Here is a 16893-nt window from a genome sequence, read left to right as displayed (position 1 = left end):
TTATTTCTACTTTGCTAATACTATGGAAAAGCTTCTATGAGCATTTGCGTACAAGTATGCATGGACATGTTTTCATTTCTCTTAATATCTAGAAATTCCATGTAGTTTATGTTTAACTTTTTAGAAAATGTCAAGCTGTTTTCTAGAAGGGTTGGAGGACCATTTTACTTTCCTACCTATAGTGTGTGAAAGTTTCAATTCTTCCATATCCTCATCAATACTTAAAATTATCAATCTATTGAAATTTTAGTCATTTTTTAATTTACATATTGAAAGAGAAGGAGCATGAAAGAAGGAGAGGGGCAGAGAGAGAAAATCCCAAGCAGGTTCCGCTCTGGCCCAGCATGGGGCTCAACCCCATGAACCACGATATCATGGCCTGAGCTGAAATGAAGAGTTGGCTGAGCCACCCAGGTGCCCCAATTTTAGTCATTCTAAGGGGTGTGTGGTGGTATCTCATTATGGTTTAAAAATTATTTCCCTAATGGCTTAAAATATTGACTTTCTTTTCTTGAGTTTTCCATCCACTAATATTTTCAAATATCTCAAATAATCTTTACAATCCCTTATGGAAGATGTATTTTTATGGGAAAACAGAAGAATTCCTGATAAACTGAAATCAAGAAGTATCTAATTGTAAATACTACCAATTTTCTGCCTCCCTGGCACCAAGTAACACCCAACCTATATGGTTTCTACACTATTGGACAAAGGGTTAGTATGTAAGAGTCAGAGTCAATAGGGTGGCTACTAGGAAAAACAGGAGTCCTGAAGATTAAAAAAAGAAGAAAGTTATTAAGTAGTGGAATTCTTCAAAGCCTGGTCATAGGGAATTTTCTTTCCTCATGCACTTCTTTCAGAGGTTAAATGATATCTTTGATACTCAAGGTTTTAATACAGCGTATTCAGAGACAATGAATAAAGTTATATTTCTACCCCAGAAATTTACTCTGAGGTTTAGATACATGTATTCAACTTAGGGTTAGAAAAGGCATCCTAAATATAAATGAACAAACAACAAGCAGATAATAAACAATAATGATATCTCTCAACCCACACATATGCACCTACTCTGTTTTACTCCTCTTTAATTATGGCCTGTTTCAGTGAATGACATTACAAATTATCCAGTTAGGTATACATCAGAAACCCGGAACTCATTCTTCATTTCTCCCCATATCTGATGTAGCACCACTGCCTCTTGCTTATACTCTAAAATGTTCCTTGAGTCCAATCATTTGTCTTTGTTTCTACTGCTAATACTCTAGTCTAAATCTCTACTATGTATTGCCTGCATTACTGAAAGTGCCTTCTACATAGACTATACACTGCCCTTATTACCCTTTTTCAATCCTCCACATTGCAGCCAGAATGACTTTACTGAAATGCAAATACATATCACAGCCCTCTTAATATTCACTTAAATATTTTGTATACATTTTCATACACACACACATGCACACACACGTGTGGTCCAGATGGTTTTATTCTGGTGAATTCTACCAAACATTTAAGGAAGAAATAATATGAGTTTTATGTAAAATATTCCAAAATATTGAAGAAGAGACAATACCTTCCAATTCATTCTTTGAGATAGGTATCTGATATCAAAAACGGGAATATAAGAAAAGCATTCTACAGATTAATATCCCTCAGGGACATAATTGCAAAATCCAAATAAAATTTTAGCATAGCTAATCCAATACTGTATAAAATTATAATACATCATGACCAAGTAAGGTTTATCTCAGGAATAGAGGGTTTAAATTAAAAAAAAATCACCATATAAACTAAGAAAAAATAATCATATATATAATCATGTATATACCATACACACACACACACACGTGTGTGTGCAGAAAAGACATCTGAGAAAAACCAATGTCTATTCTTGATTAAAAAAAAAAACTCTCAGCAAAGTAGAAGCAATTAGAAGGGACCTTCCTTAACCTAATAAAGAATCTTATGAAAAACCAACAGCTAATATTATACTTAATATTGAAAGACTGAATATTTTCACCTTATCAGGAACAAGACAGAGATATTCACTTGCACTACTTTCATGCAACACTGTACTGGATGTTCTGTCCAGCATTTTCAATCAAGGAAAAGAAACAAAGGAAGAAGTAAAACTTACTATTCACAGATGACATGATATGATCTGATGGAATCTATAAAAAAAAGTGGGGGACAAATTAGTGAGTTTAGCAAGTTAGTAAGATAAAAAGTTGATCGAGAAAACTCAAGTGTTTTTGTCCACAGTAAGAATGAACAGTTAGAAACTGAAATCAATCAAGCAATTCTATTTACAATAGCAAAAAATATTAAGTACTTAGGAATAAATCTGATGAAAGATGTGAAAGAACTGTGCATTTAAAATTACACAGTATTGCTGAGGAAAATTAAAGATGATCTAAATAAATGAAGAGGTACCTTGCTCCTATGTTGAAAGACTAATCATTGTTAAAATGTTTATTCTCTACAAATTAATCTAGAGATTCAACATAATCCCTATCAAAGTTCTAGAGAAATTGTCATAGACGTCAACAAGCTAATTCTAAAATTCATATGGAAATTCAAAGTATCTAGGAGAGTCAAAATAGCTTTGAAAGAAAGAGCTGGTATAAAGATGGTATTTGTGTAAAGGTAGACAAATAGATCAATAGAGAGGAATTGAGAGTCCAAAAATAAACCAGACTTCTAAGGACAACTGATTTTTGACAAAAGCCTACAATTGAGTGAAGAAAGGAGAGCTATTTTAGCAAGTAGTGCTTGAACAATTGGATATACATATGCAAAAAAAAAAAAAAAAAAAAAAAAAGAGCCTGGATCCATACCTCACACTGTGTATAAAAAAATAGGTCCAAATTTATCATAGACTTAAATGTAAAACATAAACTACAAAAATTCTGGAAGATACTAGAGGATAACATCTTTGTGACTTTAGTCACATTGATTAGATATGGCACCAAAAATATGAATCATAAAAGTTAATAAATTGGATAGGCACTATTAAAAGAATGAGAACACAAGCTATAAACTGAGGGGAAATATGTGCAAACATATATCTAATTAAGGGCTTAACTCCCAATTATATAAAGAACTCTCAAGACTCAACAAGAAACAACTCAATTTCAAAGATGACTGAAAGATTTGAGTAGACACTACCAAAGAAGATCACAGACAGCAAATAAGCATGGAAAATTGTTTGCTATTAATACTTAGGGAAAAGCAAATTAAAATTACAATGAGATAGTAATATACATCTATTAAAATGGCTAAAATTAAAATGATCATACCAGGTTTGACTTAAATCTGAAGGGGCTGGAATTCTGATCCACTATTGGAGTTTTAAATGGTACAATCACTTTTAAAGTTTCTCAAAAATGTAAATGTATGTCTACCATGTGATCATTCTTTTCCAATCCAATAAAAAAGAAAATATATGTCTGTACAAAGACTTATACACAAATATGCAGAACTATGCAGCCCCAAAGTGGAAACAATGCAGATGTTCATTAACAGATAAATGGATAAACAAATTATAGTATATCTTTACAATGTACTGTTACATAGCAATAAAAAAGAGGTGAATGAGACAACAGCATAGATGAATCTCATATGTTAAGTGAAAAAACCATCAGGAAAAGCACATACCATATGATTTCATTTATATAAATTTCTAGAAAGTGCAAACTAATCTGTCATGATAGAAAGCAGATCTCAGGTTGCTTTCAGATGGAGAGTAGGAAAGATTTGCTTGACAGGGGTTATAAAGGTGAACAGTTATGTTCACTGTCTTGATTATGCTGATGGTTTCAGGGATGTATACATACACTGAAGCTTATGTTGTACTTTACATATTTGTTTATATTATATTTCAGTTATATCGATGAAGCTACTTTAAAAATATTTTCAGGTAGTTTCCTATGGCTTTTAGAATACAAACAAAAATCTTAAATATAGTCTGCGTAGTTTGACCTTTACTTTCATCAGCCTCTCCTCACTTGATGTTTGCCCTTGGTTCCATGTTCTAGTTATTCTGGGCTTATCTCAGTTCTCCCTACGCTCCTTATTTTTGACACCACATGTTCTTTGTATATTTTATTCCCTCTATTTGAGATGTTTTTCAGTATCCCATGTGTCCAGTAAATTCCCATTCACTTTCCCAATTGTGTATTCTCTGATGAGATCCTCCTATAGGCTTTCATGAAGTCATGAAGCTCTACTCAAAGCATGTATCCCAAATCGCCTTCCTTACTAGTCTCCATGAGGCCAGGACTGTATTGATCTAGTTAAACTGCATTCCAAACTCAGCATAGTGTGTAGCACATAAAAGACACACAAAAATATTTGTTGAAGGAATTGAGTAAATAAGAAAATAGTAATTGGGAACCACAAATGGGAAATTAAGTAAATATGCAAATGTCATGAGCACAGCAAAGGCTTTTCTGTGGTCATATGATAACAACTTTAGCAAACACAATTTAGATCTTCCAACACATTATACCTGAGAATGACTATCCTTATAATGAAAGGAGAGAGCACCAGCACTTTTATAATGGGATTAATTCACACACTGTAGTAAAATACAGTTTTCTCACAATAACCTTATTTTAAGCAAACAGGAAATGGAAATCTAGTTTGGCTATATTTATAATTTGGTGCTATCAAGTACTTTAACCAGCATTCTTGCAGCTTATTAAGAGAAAAAGATAACTGAGTCATAATCTTAATTCTGTGGTATGTTACTGGAGATTGTAAAAGAGATCTGATGTCTTCCTGGTTTCAGACAAGCGTTTGTTGCACTGAGTATTCATTTCACTTTGTTTGGGTATGATTAGCTGAGGGCCCCTCCTTGCAACATAATAGAGTGGTGTTCTTCAGGATAAGTAAGTTACCTCATTTAGCTCTTGCAGCTTGAAGAACCATCTATTGTTTAGATGCAAGGAAGCTGATAAGGAAAATCTATTTGTAGTAGTAAAGCACAGTGGCAATATAAAGCCATTTAAAATGAGCCATGTTTTTGACAGTCTATCCATGAATTGCTGCTTTCAAAGTTAACTTCGATTTAGTATATATTTTTTGACAATGAACAATTTGCCATTGTTTCACAGATGGGCAAACACAGTATAAAAATAGAATTAGTCATTTCATAGGAATTTTGCTGTGTTTGACAGATATATGAAATAAGTTTCTTGGCTTGATTTGGTATATAATGAATGAATGAATTAAAGAATGAATGAATGAACAAATATCGTTAAGCATTCATTAATAATATGTGCCAGGTCAGCAAAAGAAACAATCAACAAAAAGAAAAGTCAATCTCTAGAAAGGGAGAAATATTTGCAAATCATATATGTACATAAGGGTTTAATATGCAAAATATATAAAGAACTTATACAACTCAATAGCAAAAAAGCCCCCAAACTCAAAAAATTGTAATTAAAAATGGGCAGAAGAGCTGTGTAGACATATTACCAGAGAAGACATACAGATGGGGAACAGGAACATGAAAAAGTGTCCATTATCATTAATCATCAGGGAAATGCAAGTAAGAACCACAATGAGATATCACATCACACCTGTTTGAATGGCTGTCATCAAAAAGACGAGATAACAAGTGTTAGTGAGGATATAGAGAAAAAGTTATCCTTATGTAGTGTTGGTGGAGATGTTAAGGAAACAACCTGAATGTACATCAACAGATGGATAAAGAAGATGTAGTATATACAATGGTATATTATTCATCCATAAAAAAGAAATAAATGACATTTACAACATTTACAACAATATGGATCAACCTTGAGGACATCATGCTAAGTGAAATAAGTCAGAGATAAACAAGTACTGTATGATATAACTATACATGGAACCTAAAATAGCCAAACTCATAGAAACAGAGAGTAGAATGGTGATTACCAGAGGCTGAGGAATAGTGGAAATGGAGATACATTGATGAAAAGGCATGAAATTTTAGTAATAAGATAAATAAGTCATGGGGATCTAATGTACAACATGGTGATTATAGTTAACAATACTGTATTATATATTTGACAGTTACTAAGAGAGTAGATCTTAAATGTTCTCCCCACAAAAAGAAGTGGCAATTAATGTGAGATGACAGAAGTGTTAGCTAATGCTATGGTGGTAACCATTTAGCAGTGTGTAAGTATATCAAATCAACATGTTGTACTCTTTAAACTTGTACAACTTTATAATTCAGTCATATCTCAATAAAAAACAATAGAGCTTTTATAACTGAAAAGTATAATAAGTTAAAAACAAAATAAATGTTTTAAAGAACTAAAGACAGAATTAGTACGTGGAAAGATTTCTGAGGAAATTACCCATAGTGTAGCACAAGCAGCCAAAGAAATAATGGATATAAAAGAAAAGGAAAGTAAATATATGTATAATCAAAATTAAAAAAAAAAAGGATAAGAGAACATGGAGAGAAAAAATGCATAGTGGTATGACTTCACATTTTTTTAAATAATTGATTAAAGACATGAGTCCTTGGATTCATTTTTTAATTGATTAAAGATATGAATCCTTAGATATGGCCATTACAAGAAAACCTAAACAGGATACAGAAAGTGAATTTCATATCTAATTACATTGGAGTGAATCTCCAAGACAATGAACAAAATTGGTCAGTGTGAAAAACCGAGCAATTACAAAAAAAGATGACTAGATTTATTCTTCAGAATACTTGGAGAAATAAGCTGGCAACCTAGAACTTATACTCAGCTAAACTGTCATGTAAAAACCCAATAAAATAACCAAATAAAAATATTGTCTAAAAGCAAGAATAGGTACCAAAGGTATATTTTTTTCAAAAACAGCCTACACTATTGGATATAGTTTGAATACAGTTTTATTGTGATGTTATTGGAGCTGTATCTTCTAAAATACTACAATTAATTATCTCTGGCATTGGAGTAATGAGTACTTTCAAATGGTTTGTTCCTGGTAGTACTTTAAAATTATTTCCACATCAAACTTTGCATTTGTACTTAGCATTTATTTTTAATAATATTTTTTCTATTTGCATATGAAAAATATATATTTTACTTAATCCTCATTGGACCCCTCTGAGGTGTTTTATTTAACAACCTATCCTTTTTTTTAATGGATGGGAAAATTAACTGTCAAAGAGGTTAACTGATTTTCTCAGTTACAAAGTGTAAAAGCTAGGACTGGAACCCAAGATTCAAATCTTATTCTTTCAACACTGACATCACATTTGGTGAACAGGACCTAAATAGTGCTTTTGTTTGTTTGTTTCTTTCTTTTTGTTTTTTGTTTTTTTTTTTAATTTGATTTTCATACTGAAGCAACTTGCCCAGGTGGTGTGAGGGTGATATTTTGGAGTTGCTATGTCAAAATGGTGCTTAAGAGTGAAAGTGAACTTGATGAGAAGTCTTAGAGGCAAATTTTTGCCTGGCCTTATTCTGAAGGTGAGGACAATCATTATTTCAAAAATGCTTGATGCTAACACAAAATGTCCAAATTAATTTTGAATCAATGAGCTAAGCTTCCTCAATAAAGATTGTATTGTTTCCAACTAGGTGTTGGGGGTGTTTGGGTCACATAGTTAGGGGTAGAAATGAGTAGAAATGGAGGAATCAGAAATGACAGAACATGAAGAGTCAGCAGTCATGGGGAAAGCATGATATATTTTAGAGTCAGTTTTGTGGGGTCTAACGCTAGTACAAACCTTCATTGCAGGTATGTGTTCCTCAGCAAGAGGGATTTGAAATTGCTGAGAAAGTGTGAGGGGAAATTTTTGGAGACTAAAATTTGTGAAGAAAGTTTAGAGTCAGAACTGTTGAGTATAAAGATATTATACATATTGGGTAGGTCCAATAGGTTTATTCTTTCCTGTTAATTTTTATCATAAAAATAAAATCAGGAAATTAACATAAAGCTCTTACAATTTACTGAGAGCCTAGGAAAAAACCAGGTAAGTGTGACAGGCATTTTGAAATACATTATCTCTTTTAAGCCATATAGGGATCCTATAGCATTATTACCATTTTACAAAACCGGAAATCATGGTTCAGAGACGTTAACTAGATTGGTTAAGAATTCTTAGAACATAAAGTACATTTATGAATACTTAATTATATATACTTCATTACTGTTGGAAAGAGTTACTGTTAGCTTTTATTTCATGGCAGTCTCTTCAATTAATCTATAAAGTCATTGATGACAGAAAGGCATATTCACAGACCTCTCCACCTTACAAATTTGAGAAACCTCAATGATAAAAATACAGGTTATATTACAAACCTATTGATGTTTTAATTACTTTAAAACATCTCTACAAAAGATTAAGTGAAAATAAGTGGACTTCAATTTGCAGTGAAAGGGAAGGGAGGGGAAGGAAAATAACGGTTGAAATCACACAGCAAAAACTAGTGTGTCTGATTGGCTCCAAAGTCCTTATGTCATCTTAATCTACCACACTTTTTATACGAATCATGGGAAGAATTCCCTCAAAGAGGTACTAAATAAACCCTGTTATGGAAAGTCATGAAAAAATAGAAGTGTTAGCTGTAAGAGGCAGAATAGCCTACTTTAAGAACTTGGCTCCTATGGTCAGATTGGTTGGGTTCAAATTCCAATTCTATCACCCAGATAAGTTGTCATCTACTGTGTTATTGTTCCAAATATTCTCTCCTCCTTCCCAGTGAGAGGATTACCCTTCTCCACCTGACTGGCATCAGGTTTGACCATATGACCTGCCTTGGCCAATAAAATGTGAAGTCTGAACAGAAATGTGAAGAGCCACTGCATATTCAGCCATTGATCATTTTTCCTTCAGTCATGAGAATATCATGTCCCTGATAGATGGTATTCTTTTATGGAACAACATGGGCTAGGGTCCTAGTCAAGCTGTGAAGGACATGTAACAAAAGGGAGAAATAAACCTTTGTGGTTGAATGCCATGGAGATTTTTTTGTTGATTCATTAAGCTAACTAGTACACCAATTTTGTTAGCCTGGAGACATCTCTCTCTGATTCACTTTCCCTTTTTTATAAGATTTAGTGATTTGGTGATTAAATAAATTAATGTAGATAAAGTACCTAAACCAGAGCAGAGCTGGTAAATATTTCTCTGAAGAGGAAAAGTTTTGATCCATTATGTTTGTCAATTTCCATGGGGATAAATTCTTCTTTCACAGCTGATTCCAAGCTACTATCATGATGCCACTGAGTGGAGATTTGGAAAGAGGTACACAAATTGGGCTTTCAAGAGTAGGGTCTGGCTCCAGCCCACAGATGAATTTAGAATAGTGCACGAAGCAAACACTTATCCAAGCATATCAAATAGTAAGCACTATAGAAGAGTTTAATGAAGACAGGTGACTGAATGGAATTGCTTGTTAAATCCCCTTTTATTCTTAAGATTCTATGTTTGGAAGGCAACTCAGAGAATTCAGCACTGGAGGTAAACTTGGAGGTACTCTGCTATATCCATTTCATCGTGATAGACAAGGGAATTGGGGTTTAGAGAGTCTGGGTAGCTTGCTAAAAGTTATCCAGTCAATAAGAAAAAACACCAGGACTCTTGGTGTACAGTACACCCTTTTCCCTTCCAACATGAAACACTTCTTTTTAAAAATTGCTTTGGAGGGGTGCCCGGGTGGCTCAGTTGGTGAATCTCTTGATTTTGGCTCCAGTCATGATCTCACGGTTCATGAGTTCCAGCCCCACATTGGGCTCTGTGCTGACAGTGTGGTGCTTGCTTGGGATTCTTTCTCTGTCTCCATCTCTCTCTTCCCCTCCTGTACTTGCACTCTCTCACTCTCAAATAAATAAACTTTGAAACTAATAAAAATTCAATGGAAAGGCTCAAGATAGAAAGGAAAAAGGGTAAATAGGTAATGCCTCTTATCTTTTCTCAATTTCTGATTAGTAATAATAATAACAAAATATTAAAATTGAATCCTGGTCATATTTATTGATAATCCTGGTTTTAGGTATGTGATTTTGAGTCAGTTTTGAGGAAAGTTGTCGTTAGGAAAAAATTTTAATAGCATATAGTTGTCATGTATAATATTGAAAAAGTGATAATTATTAGAACTGTAAATATTACAAATCATTGAAATGTCTAAGGGTGGTTATTTTGATTATTAAAATGAGTGCATCATCTCCTGGCACAGCCCAGTAATATCTCCTCCTAAAAATATTGCAGTATATCCCCATGCAGAATACTCCCAAATTAGTACTTTTCAGACCAATAATGCAGTGTGTTCATATTTTAAGGTAACAGTGATTCATTTTTTTTAACCATAGTGGTTACTGGCTGTAACTGTGGAATGCATTGTCATGGAAACCACACCCCCCTTCTTCTGCCCCTTTTCAATTCACCCCAGAGCTATTATTGAGAAACAGGAATTAAAGGAAAGCATTTCGTCAGATGCATGTGAACAGATATAACACATACACACATATACAAACAAATACACGTGTGTGTATAGAGATAAATGAATTCTCATTGATTAAATTTAAACAATAAGATTAAAGAACTGAAATACACATTTTTCTTTGTATATTGCCTTTGGCTTTCTCAGTCTAAACCAGCACAAACTGTAAAATGGGAAATAACTTGAACATAGCAGCCTTTAATGCTGCCCTAGAATAGGAGGTCAGCCTTAGCTTGGGTAATTCATTAGGGAAAGACTGTGTTAGTTATTATTGGAACATCACAATATAGAGCATACAATACTTTTGGGGTGTTTGAAATCCAAATTATAGGCTAATGAATAAGGGAAATATTGTACAATTTTTTTTTAGAATCCATTTGCCTTTGGAAAAACAGCCATAATTATAGATGCTCTGTAGGTGGAAGTGCTCACACAATCACACATTTTATGGTAACATAAAGGGATAAAATGATAAGGGATACACTTAATGTGTGAATGTGACTTTAGGATTCACAGAAGGCACCAGACCAGAGTTCTGATCCTAAAATGTGATCTGGTATATTTAAGCACATATATATTAGACCTCCTGAGCCCCAGCAGCCCCTAGATGCCCAACAAATTGAATCAGTCCTGACTGCTAATAGGGGAATTGACAAGGTAAGGATTCCTGTGCTTACTATGAGACTCCCAAAGCCTGAGGCATAGATAGCTCCCTTCAGTTAGAACTAGATTTGCCTCAACTTTTACTGTCTTTTTATGGGGATCTTTGCTCATACTTTGTTCCATGTTGATTTCCCTTCAGGAGGTCTTAATTTTGTAAGCAGTACCCATATTCCTCTCACCAGAAGCCTGAGTAAAAATGTTGAGTCCTTGATATCTTCCTGGCCTATGGAATGATAACATAGAGTTGAACCTAAGAATCCCAAGGAGTTATTCAATCAGGTTTGGTTTCCATTAACTTGAGACAAGAGGGGAGGGTATTTTGGATATGGGCAGGTGAAAGAAAGTTTATAGGGCACTGCATTTGACTTGACAATTTGCAAGTTGGTCTTTTGTTCCTATTGGAACTTATAAGTCTGAATCATATGGTGGTATTGGGGCTCATTAATTTAGATAGAGCTCAAGTGATCTGGTATTCTCCTGGAACTGCATTAGGGAGATGTGTTGCCAGCAGAATTTGCTATGGATATTTAGGACTCTTTTGCTGGTATATTTCAAGCAGGATCTCAGGGGAATGCCCAATCAGAGACTTTTGAAACTACCATATTCATGTGAATATGACAGCCCTAACCCTTCTCAAATAAATCTGGAGTCTTGACAACATGATTCTGGAGAAATAGGTGAAGTCTCCCATGATGTTGCTTTGTAAACTATCTTCTGTCAGTTTGCTTTAAGCCATCTTCATGGTTTATTGACTGTGTGGCTTGGGCAAGTGATATATCCTCAGGGCCCCCGTTTCTTCCTCTGGAAAAATGTGTCCAATAATATCTCTCTCTCTCTCAGGCTAAGACATGAGACAGGCTGTGTAAGTAAAGAGAGGTTCTAGGTACCACCAGGACTTACCACAGGAATTTCCTTATTGTCTAGTTTTCATGACAACCCTGTAAGGTAGAAGTTAATAGCATCACTTCACAGATAAGCAGAGGCTCAAACAGTGTTAAGTGATTGACACAAAGCCACTCAGCACCAGTGACAGAGTGTAATTCAAATCCTGATGTCATCCTTTGTTTCCAACCATCTGTGAGGCAAAATGCCAGGCACTCAGGTGGCACCAAAAGGGTGCTAGTTTTACCCACTTCCTACTCTTCTACATCCCTCCTAACTTTTTTTTATTTTTTTTTATTTTTTGGTCTTCAATAAGCAGTTTTGCAGCTGGGCCAGCCACATGCTGAAATTTTTTTTTTTTTTTTTTTGTCTTTTGCAATTTTGATAGCCTCACTTTAAAAAGGAAGAAAAAAGAAAAAAAAAAGAAAAGAAAGAAAAAACCAGTAAAGCATATCCACCAGTCTTGCCATTCATACTTCCAGAACAGCATAGAGACTTCTGGGGCTTTTCTGAGCCTCTAAGACATCAAGGTGGGGAAGGGGCTGACTCTTTATTTTTGAGTTTGAAAAATGTTATATCAGAAAAAAACTTGATTATGAGGAAGATTCTACCACCTAGGGAGTGAGTCAGCTCCCTGACCCAGAAGTCAAGGGCATAGGGTCCCAGCAAAATCATTTTCAGTACACTTCTACCCCAGATCCCTTTGCGGGCCATCAACTCAGGCACACCAGTATCAGAGGGCCAGCCTGGAGGATGCACTCAGCAGGGTTCACAAGGGCCTCCCCTTCTTCAGAGCTCACCCTCGGAGGTGACCTATTCTGGAGGCATCAGCGATAGGGGTTCAGTGTGGCCTCGGGTCACATAACACTGGAGCCCTCTTACACCAACCGCAGAGACTCTTAGGTGGTACAGAGCGCGCCGAGGGCTGAGCTAGGCTGGGAGCACCTTGCTCCCTCCCTCTGCCGGCCCCTCCCTTCCACCCCACTTGCCCGGCCAGCGCTCCCCACGGTGACTCTGGATTGCAGCAAGCCACTGGCTTTTTACCAAATCGGGAGCTGCAGTATTTTTTTTTTTTTTCCTTTTCCTTCAGAGAGAATTATTTCAGCCCCCTTCAGCTCGCATGACAATCTTGTGTGACTGGGGCGAGTAGGCGGGCACATCCTTTTACATGCTAATACTGCCCCACCTCCTTTGAACCCTCCTCTAAGCGCCTAGCTCCTTTTTATTTTTATTTTGTATTTTTTTTAATTTTTTAAAATTTTACCCACCCTAAATTCACCATAGAAGGGGGGGAAACCCTTCTCGGTTCTGTCCCTCCCCCCACGCCTCATTCCCCAGGGAAGGGAGACCCCGAACGCTTGTTACTTGCCCGCGTTGCTTCTACCCAGGCGCCGGGATGGCCGCGCAGGGCGCAGGGGGCAGCTATCGGAGCGGCTGCACGGTCTAGGCTGTCACTCCATGTGCCCGGCGGCGAGCACCGTGTTCGGGTCCCCAAGCGAGCTGCCACTGCCGCAGCTCGAAAGGAATGTCCCCTGTTGTTAAGGACCCTGACTGTTTTACCCCAATGATTTGCCACTGCAAAGTTGCTTGCACCAACAACACTTTGTCGTTGATGTTTGGATGCAAGGTAGGACGAGGTTCATGTCTTTTTAATGCATGCTGCCTCCCTTGGGGGAGCTAAGAATTCCTTTTGTTGTTTGTTTATGTGTCTGCTTGTTGGGAGAGTGACAAAAGCTACGACTTGATCTGCCCTTTCTGGGAGCTGCCTGGGTTTGGGGGCCTTGAGAGCGCACGGATTTTACAGAGTCCGATGTTGGGTTGATAACTCCTTTGTGGCAGGACCCTGGTCTCTAATGTACCGAGGTTCCAAGAGCAGATCACGCCTCGGAAAGGGGGCGCCGTAGGTGACTCTGTGCTTGGGATCTTGTCATACATTTAGTTAGTGATTGGGCTTCTGGCTGCTCATTTGTGAGCTCCTGAACTCATCACGGGTTACCACTGCCTGGAGCCCCGGACCCAACGGCCCACAATCAGGGTTATCTGGGATGGTGGATGTGCTCTTGAGATGAAATCGAACGTATCAGTTTGCAGTTTGACACTTTTAAATCTGAAGAGTTTATTTTTATTCTAGACAGCAAATCTGGAGATGGGCTCATGTTGCCCCTAATTGTGTACCTTTTCTGTAAGCTTATACAAGCCACTTGAAATCAACATTCAGAAATGTTATCAAGAGGTGTCACAATTAATCAGTGAAGTTTCTAGCGAGTAACTGTCCCAGCCCAGATGTTTGTAAAGGTGATTAGTTTTCCCAAGGAAAAGAGATTTGAAGGGTTTTGAAGCAGGCTACCATTCATTAATCCTTGTCTCTAACTTTGTTGGTGGACTGGAAGATGCATGAAATTTGGTATATGAGCGGTCTTAGCCCATGAATGATCTGAGTGCATGTCCCCTTAGCCCTAGACACACATACCTTCACTTCTTTTCATTGTGCAAAGCTGGTGAGTTTGTCTGGCCTGTTTGTATAAAACACTTTTGTGGCTACTATGGTGATTCTTAGGGGAGAGACAGCTTGATCTGAAATAACTGAAAATTCACTTTGGTAAGTGAATAAAATCACATGATCCCTGTTGTTCTTAAAGATAACACCAGTGACTGGACTTGACACTGGTAAGCACCTTAGGCAGTAGAGTTAATGAAGCATAGACATTCAACTTCATGGATAGTGCTCAGAGGAAGTGTAGCTGTAATGGAAAAATGGGGAGTCAGAATTGTGAGTTTTATACTGATTATGCCTAGAGAATCTCTTAGCAGATGAGAGGTGTGGATGAAGTGATCCTCCTTGGCTCTAATATTCTCCAATAATTCTTTTATAAAATCATTTAGTGGTAAAGTTATTGCCAAATATTGATGTTTTTTACTCAATATAGTAGACTGTACCTTAGAGTCCATTAAAAAATCACTGACCATACTGAAGATTAGCTAGATGCTCCTTTTGAAACCCTTGGAAAGGTCTTAGAGTTTTTGAAGTTTTTTGTGTTCATTGCTATCAGGAAGATGTATGTGAATGAACAGCACCAGTACCTGACTTATTAGCTCCTCTCCCTCACATAACCTGCTACCCTCCCCCGTGCTTCTATCCACTCACTCTTCTAACTGTATTTACAGTGGCACCTTAGCAATGGCTACTATTTAAAATCCATTCCCATACACTTATGAGAAAAGCTTTGCAACACTAAGTGATTATGAACAAAGGTGAATAATTTGTCAAGGGAAATTAAACACAAGCTAATCATCAAATAGGATAAGCTATTGGTGTGGAAATGTTGTTGAATATGCATTCAACCCTTGAAGCTCCTTTTCAAAGAAGTTTTTTTTTTTATGCTGTTAAAATTACACACATGCTTTTTTTTTAAGGCTAGGGAATTAAATTAGTTTAACTTACTTTAAGTTCTCTTACTTTTGGTGCTCTGGTTTGAAAAGTTCAGTTTGTGAGAGAGAACCATGTCAATATAGGCAAGCACCTAAATCATGTGTGTTGGTAGACATTGTTCTATGGAAAAGAAATCAAGTCTCCATGAAAATGAAAGAATACTTTAAAAAAATTTTTTTTCAACGTTTATTTATTTTTGGGACAGAGAGAGACAGAGCATGAACGGGGGAGGGGCAGAGAGAGAGGGAGACACAGAATCGGAAACAGGCTCCAGGCTCTGAGCCATCAGCCCAGAGCCTGACACGGGGCTTGAACTCACTGACCGCGAGATCGTGACCTGGCTGAAGTCGGACGCTTAATCAACTGCGCCACCCAGGCGCCCCTGGCTTATGATTATAAATGTGAAGTGTCTTTCTGTGCTAGGCTGTATCCCAGGCACTGTGATTGGTATTAAAGATACAAATTCAAGTATGGCACCATTCCTTTCCTCCAGGAATTGCAAGTTTATTGAGGGAGATAATCCTACTCCCTTCTCTAAAGTACAGAAAACTAACAGTCCTATCAGTCTGTCATAAGAGAAACCAAAGCACTGTTATTCAGAAGAAAGTTTTCCTATTTTATCAGTCCTCTTTTTGCCCCAGTCCATATGCTATTGTCATACAATGCTGCTATGGGAATGGAAATTCCATGGTGAATAAGGCCTTCTGAAACCTTTTTCCCCTTATAGTAGTTTTTTGTGTTATTATCTGAAAATAGGCATAACCTTTACCTTTGCTTAACTATGTTTTCTCCACATGCAGTATAATTCATTGGTCAGCCAATATATCATTTCTCTTTCTTTTATCTTACCCATAGCTACATTGCAGGGATCTGCAGCCTCTGTGTGTCCCCTTCCCTTCACTATCTCCTTTCCAGTCACCATTTCCAAGGCAAAAACATGCAAACAAAAAAGATTGAATATTTGTTATTATCCCTAATATTCTAAAAGTTTAAAGTATAATGTTCTCTACAATTATTGCTTTGCCTTTTTTTTTGTAACTGAGAAGAAGTTGTTATTGAAATAGGTTTTTGCCATAGGGAACCTCGCTCCTCTATCTCCTAGAGTCATATCTTAATATAACAGCTCATCTGAATCAAACTGTCAAGCCCCTAGGCCATATCAGGTGCCATTAATATTATGTTTGATGTATTGGGACAGAGAAAAGTTCTTAAAGTATATAGATATATATTTTTACTATGAATGCATAGACATGTCATACACTGCCCCACCCCTCAAAGCAAGGAATCATCTGGTAAAAAGCAACTTCCATCTTGTCTACATGGTGCTTCTCCCAGAGAAAGAAGAATGTGAATAAAAAGAGTTTAAAATGGAAGGAAATAGAAAAGAAGAGGATGGAATTAAAATAAGGAAGGGATTCTTACTAAAAATGTAAAGGGAAAGAAAAATCAGCTTAAGTACCCAGAAAGGCTAGACACTAT

The 16893-nt window shown here is 36.5% G+C and overlaps 1 protein-coding gene across 7 annotated transcripts in view; it reads left to right on the top strand.

The window, feature by feature from the left end:
- DLG2 (discs large MAGUK scaffold protein 2) overlaps nucleotides 1-16893 on the top strand; it is a 2057646-nt gene that overhangs the window by 858078 nt on the left and 1182675 nt on the right. Inside the window, exon 1 of one of the 7 annotated variants that reach the window (XM_053202583.1) lies at nucleotides 6827-13611. The exons of 5 other annotated variants lie outside the window; for them this stretch is intronic. In XM_053202583.1, the coding sequence (XP_053058558.1) occupies nucleotides 13510-13611 (102 nt within the window). In that variant the 5' untranslated portion in view covers nucleotides 6827-13509. Of the gene's footprint in view, nucleotides 1-6826; nucleotides 13612-16893 lie in introns of those variants that run through there. One more of the 7 variants, XM_053202596.1, reaches the window with a different exon arrangement.

This window comes from Acinonyx jubatus, chromosome D1 (assembly GCF_027475565.1).
Source record: "Acinonyx jubatus isolate Ajub_Pintada_27869175 chromosome D1, VMU_Ajub_asm_v1.0, whole genome shotgun sequence".
In the NCBI taxonomy this organism is placed as follows: Eukaryota; Metazoa; Chordata; class Mammalia; order Carnivora; family Felidae; genus Acinonyx; species Acinonyx jubatus.
Note: the sequence above shows the minus strand (reverse complement) of the source record. Positions and strands in the feature narration are given on the sequence as shown.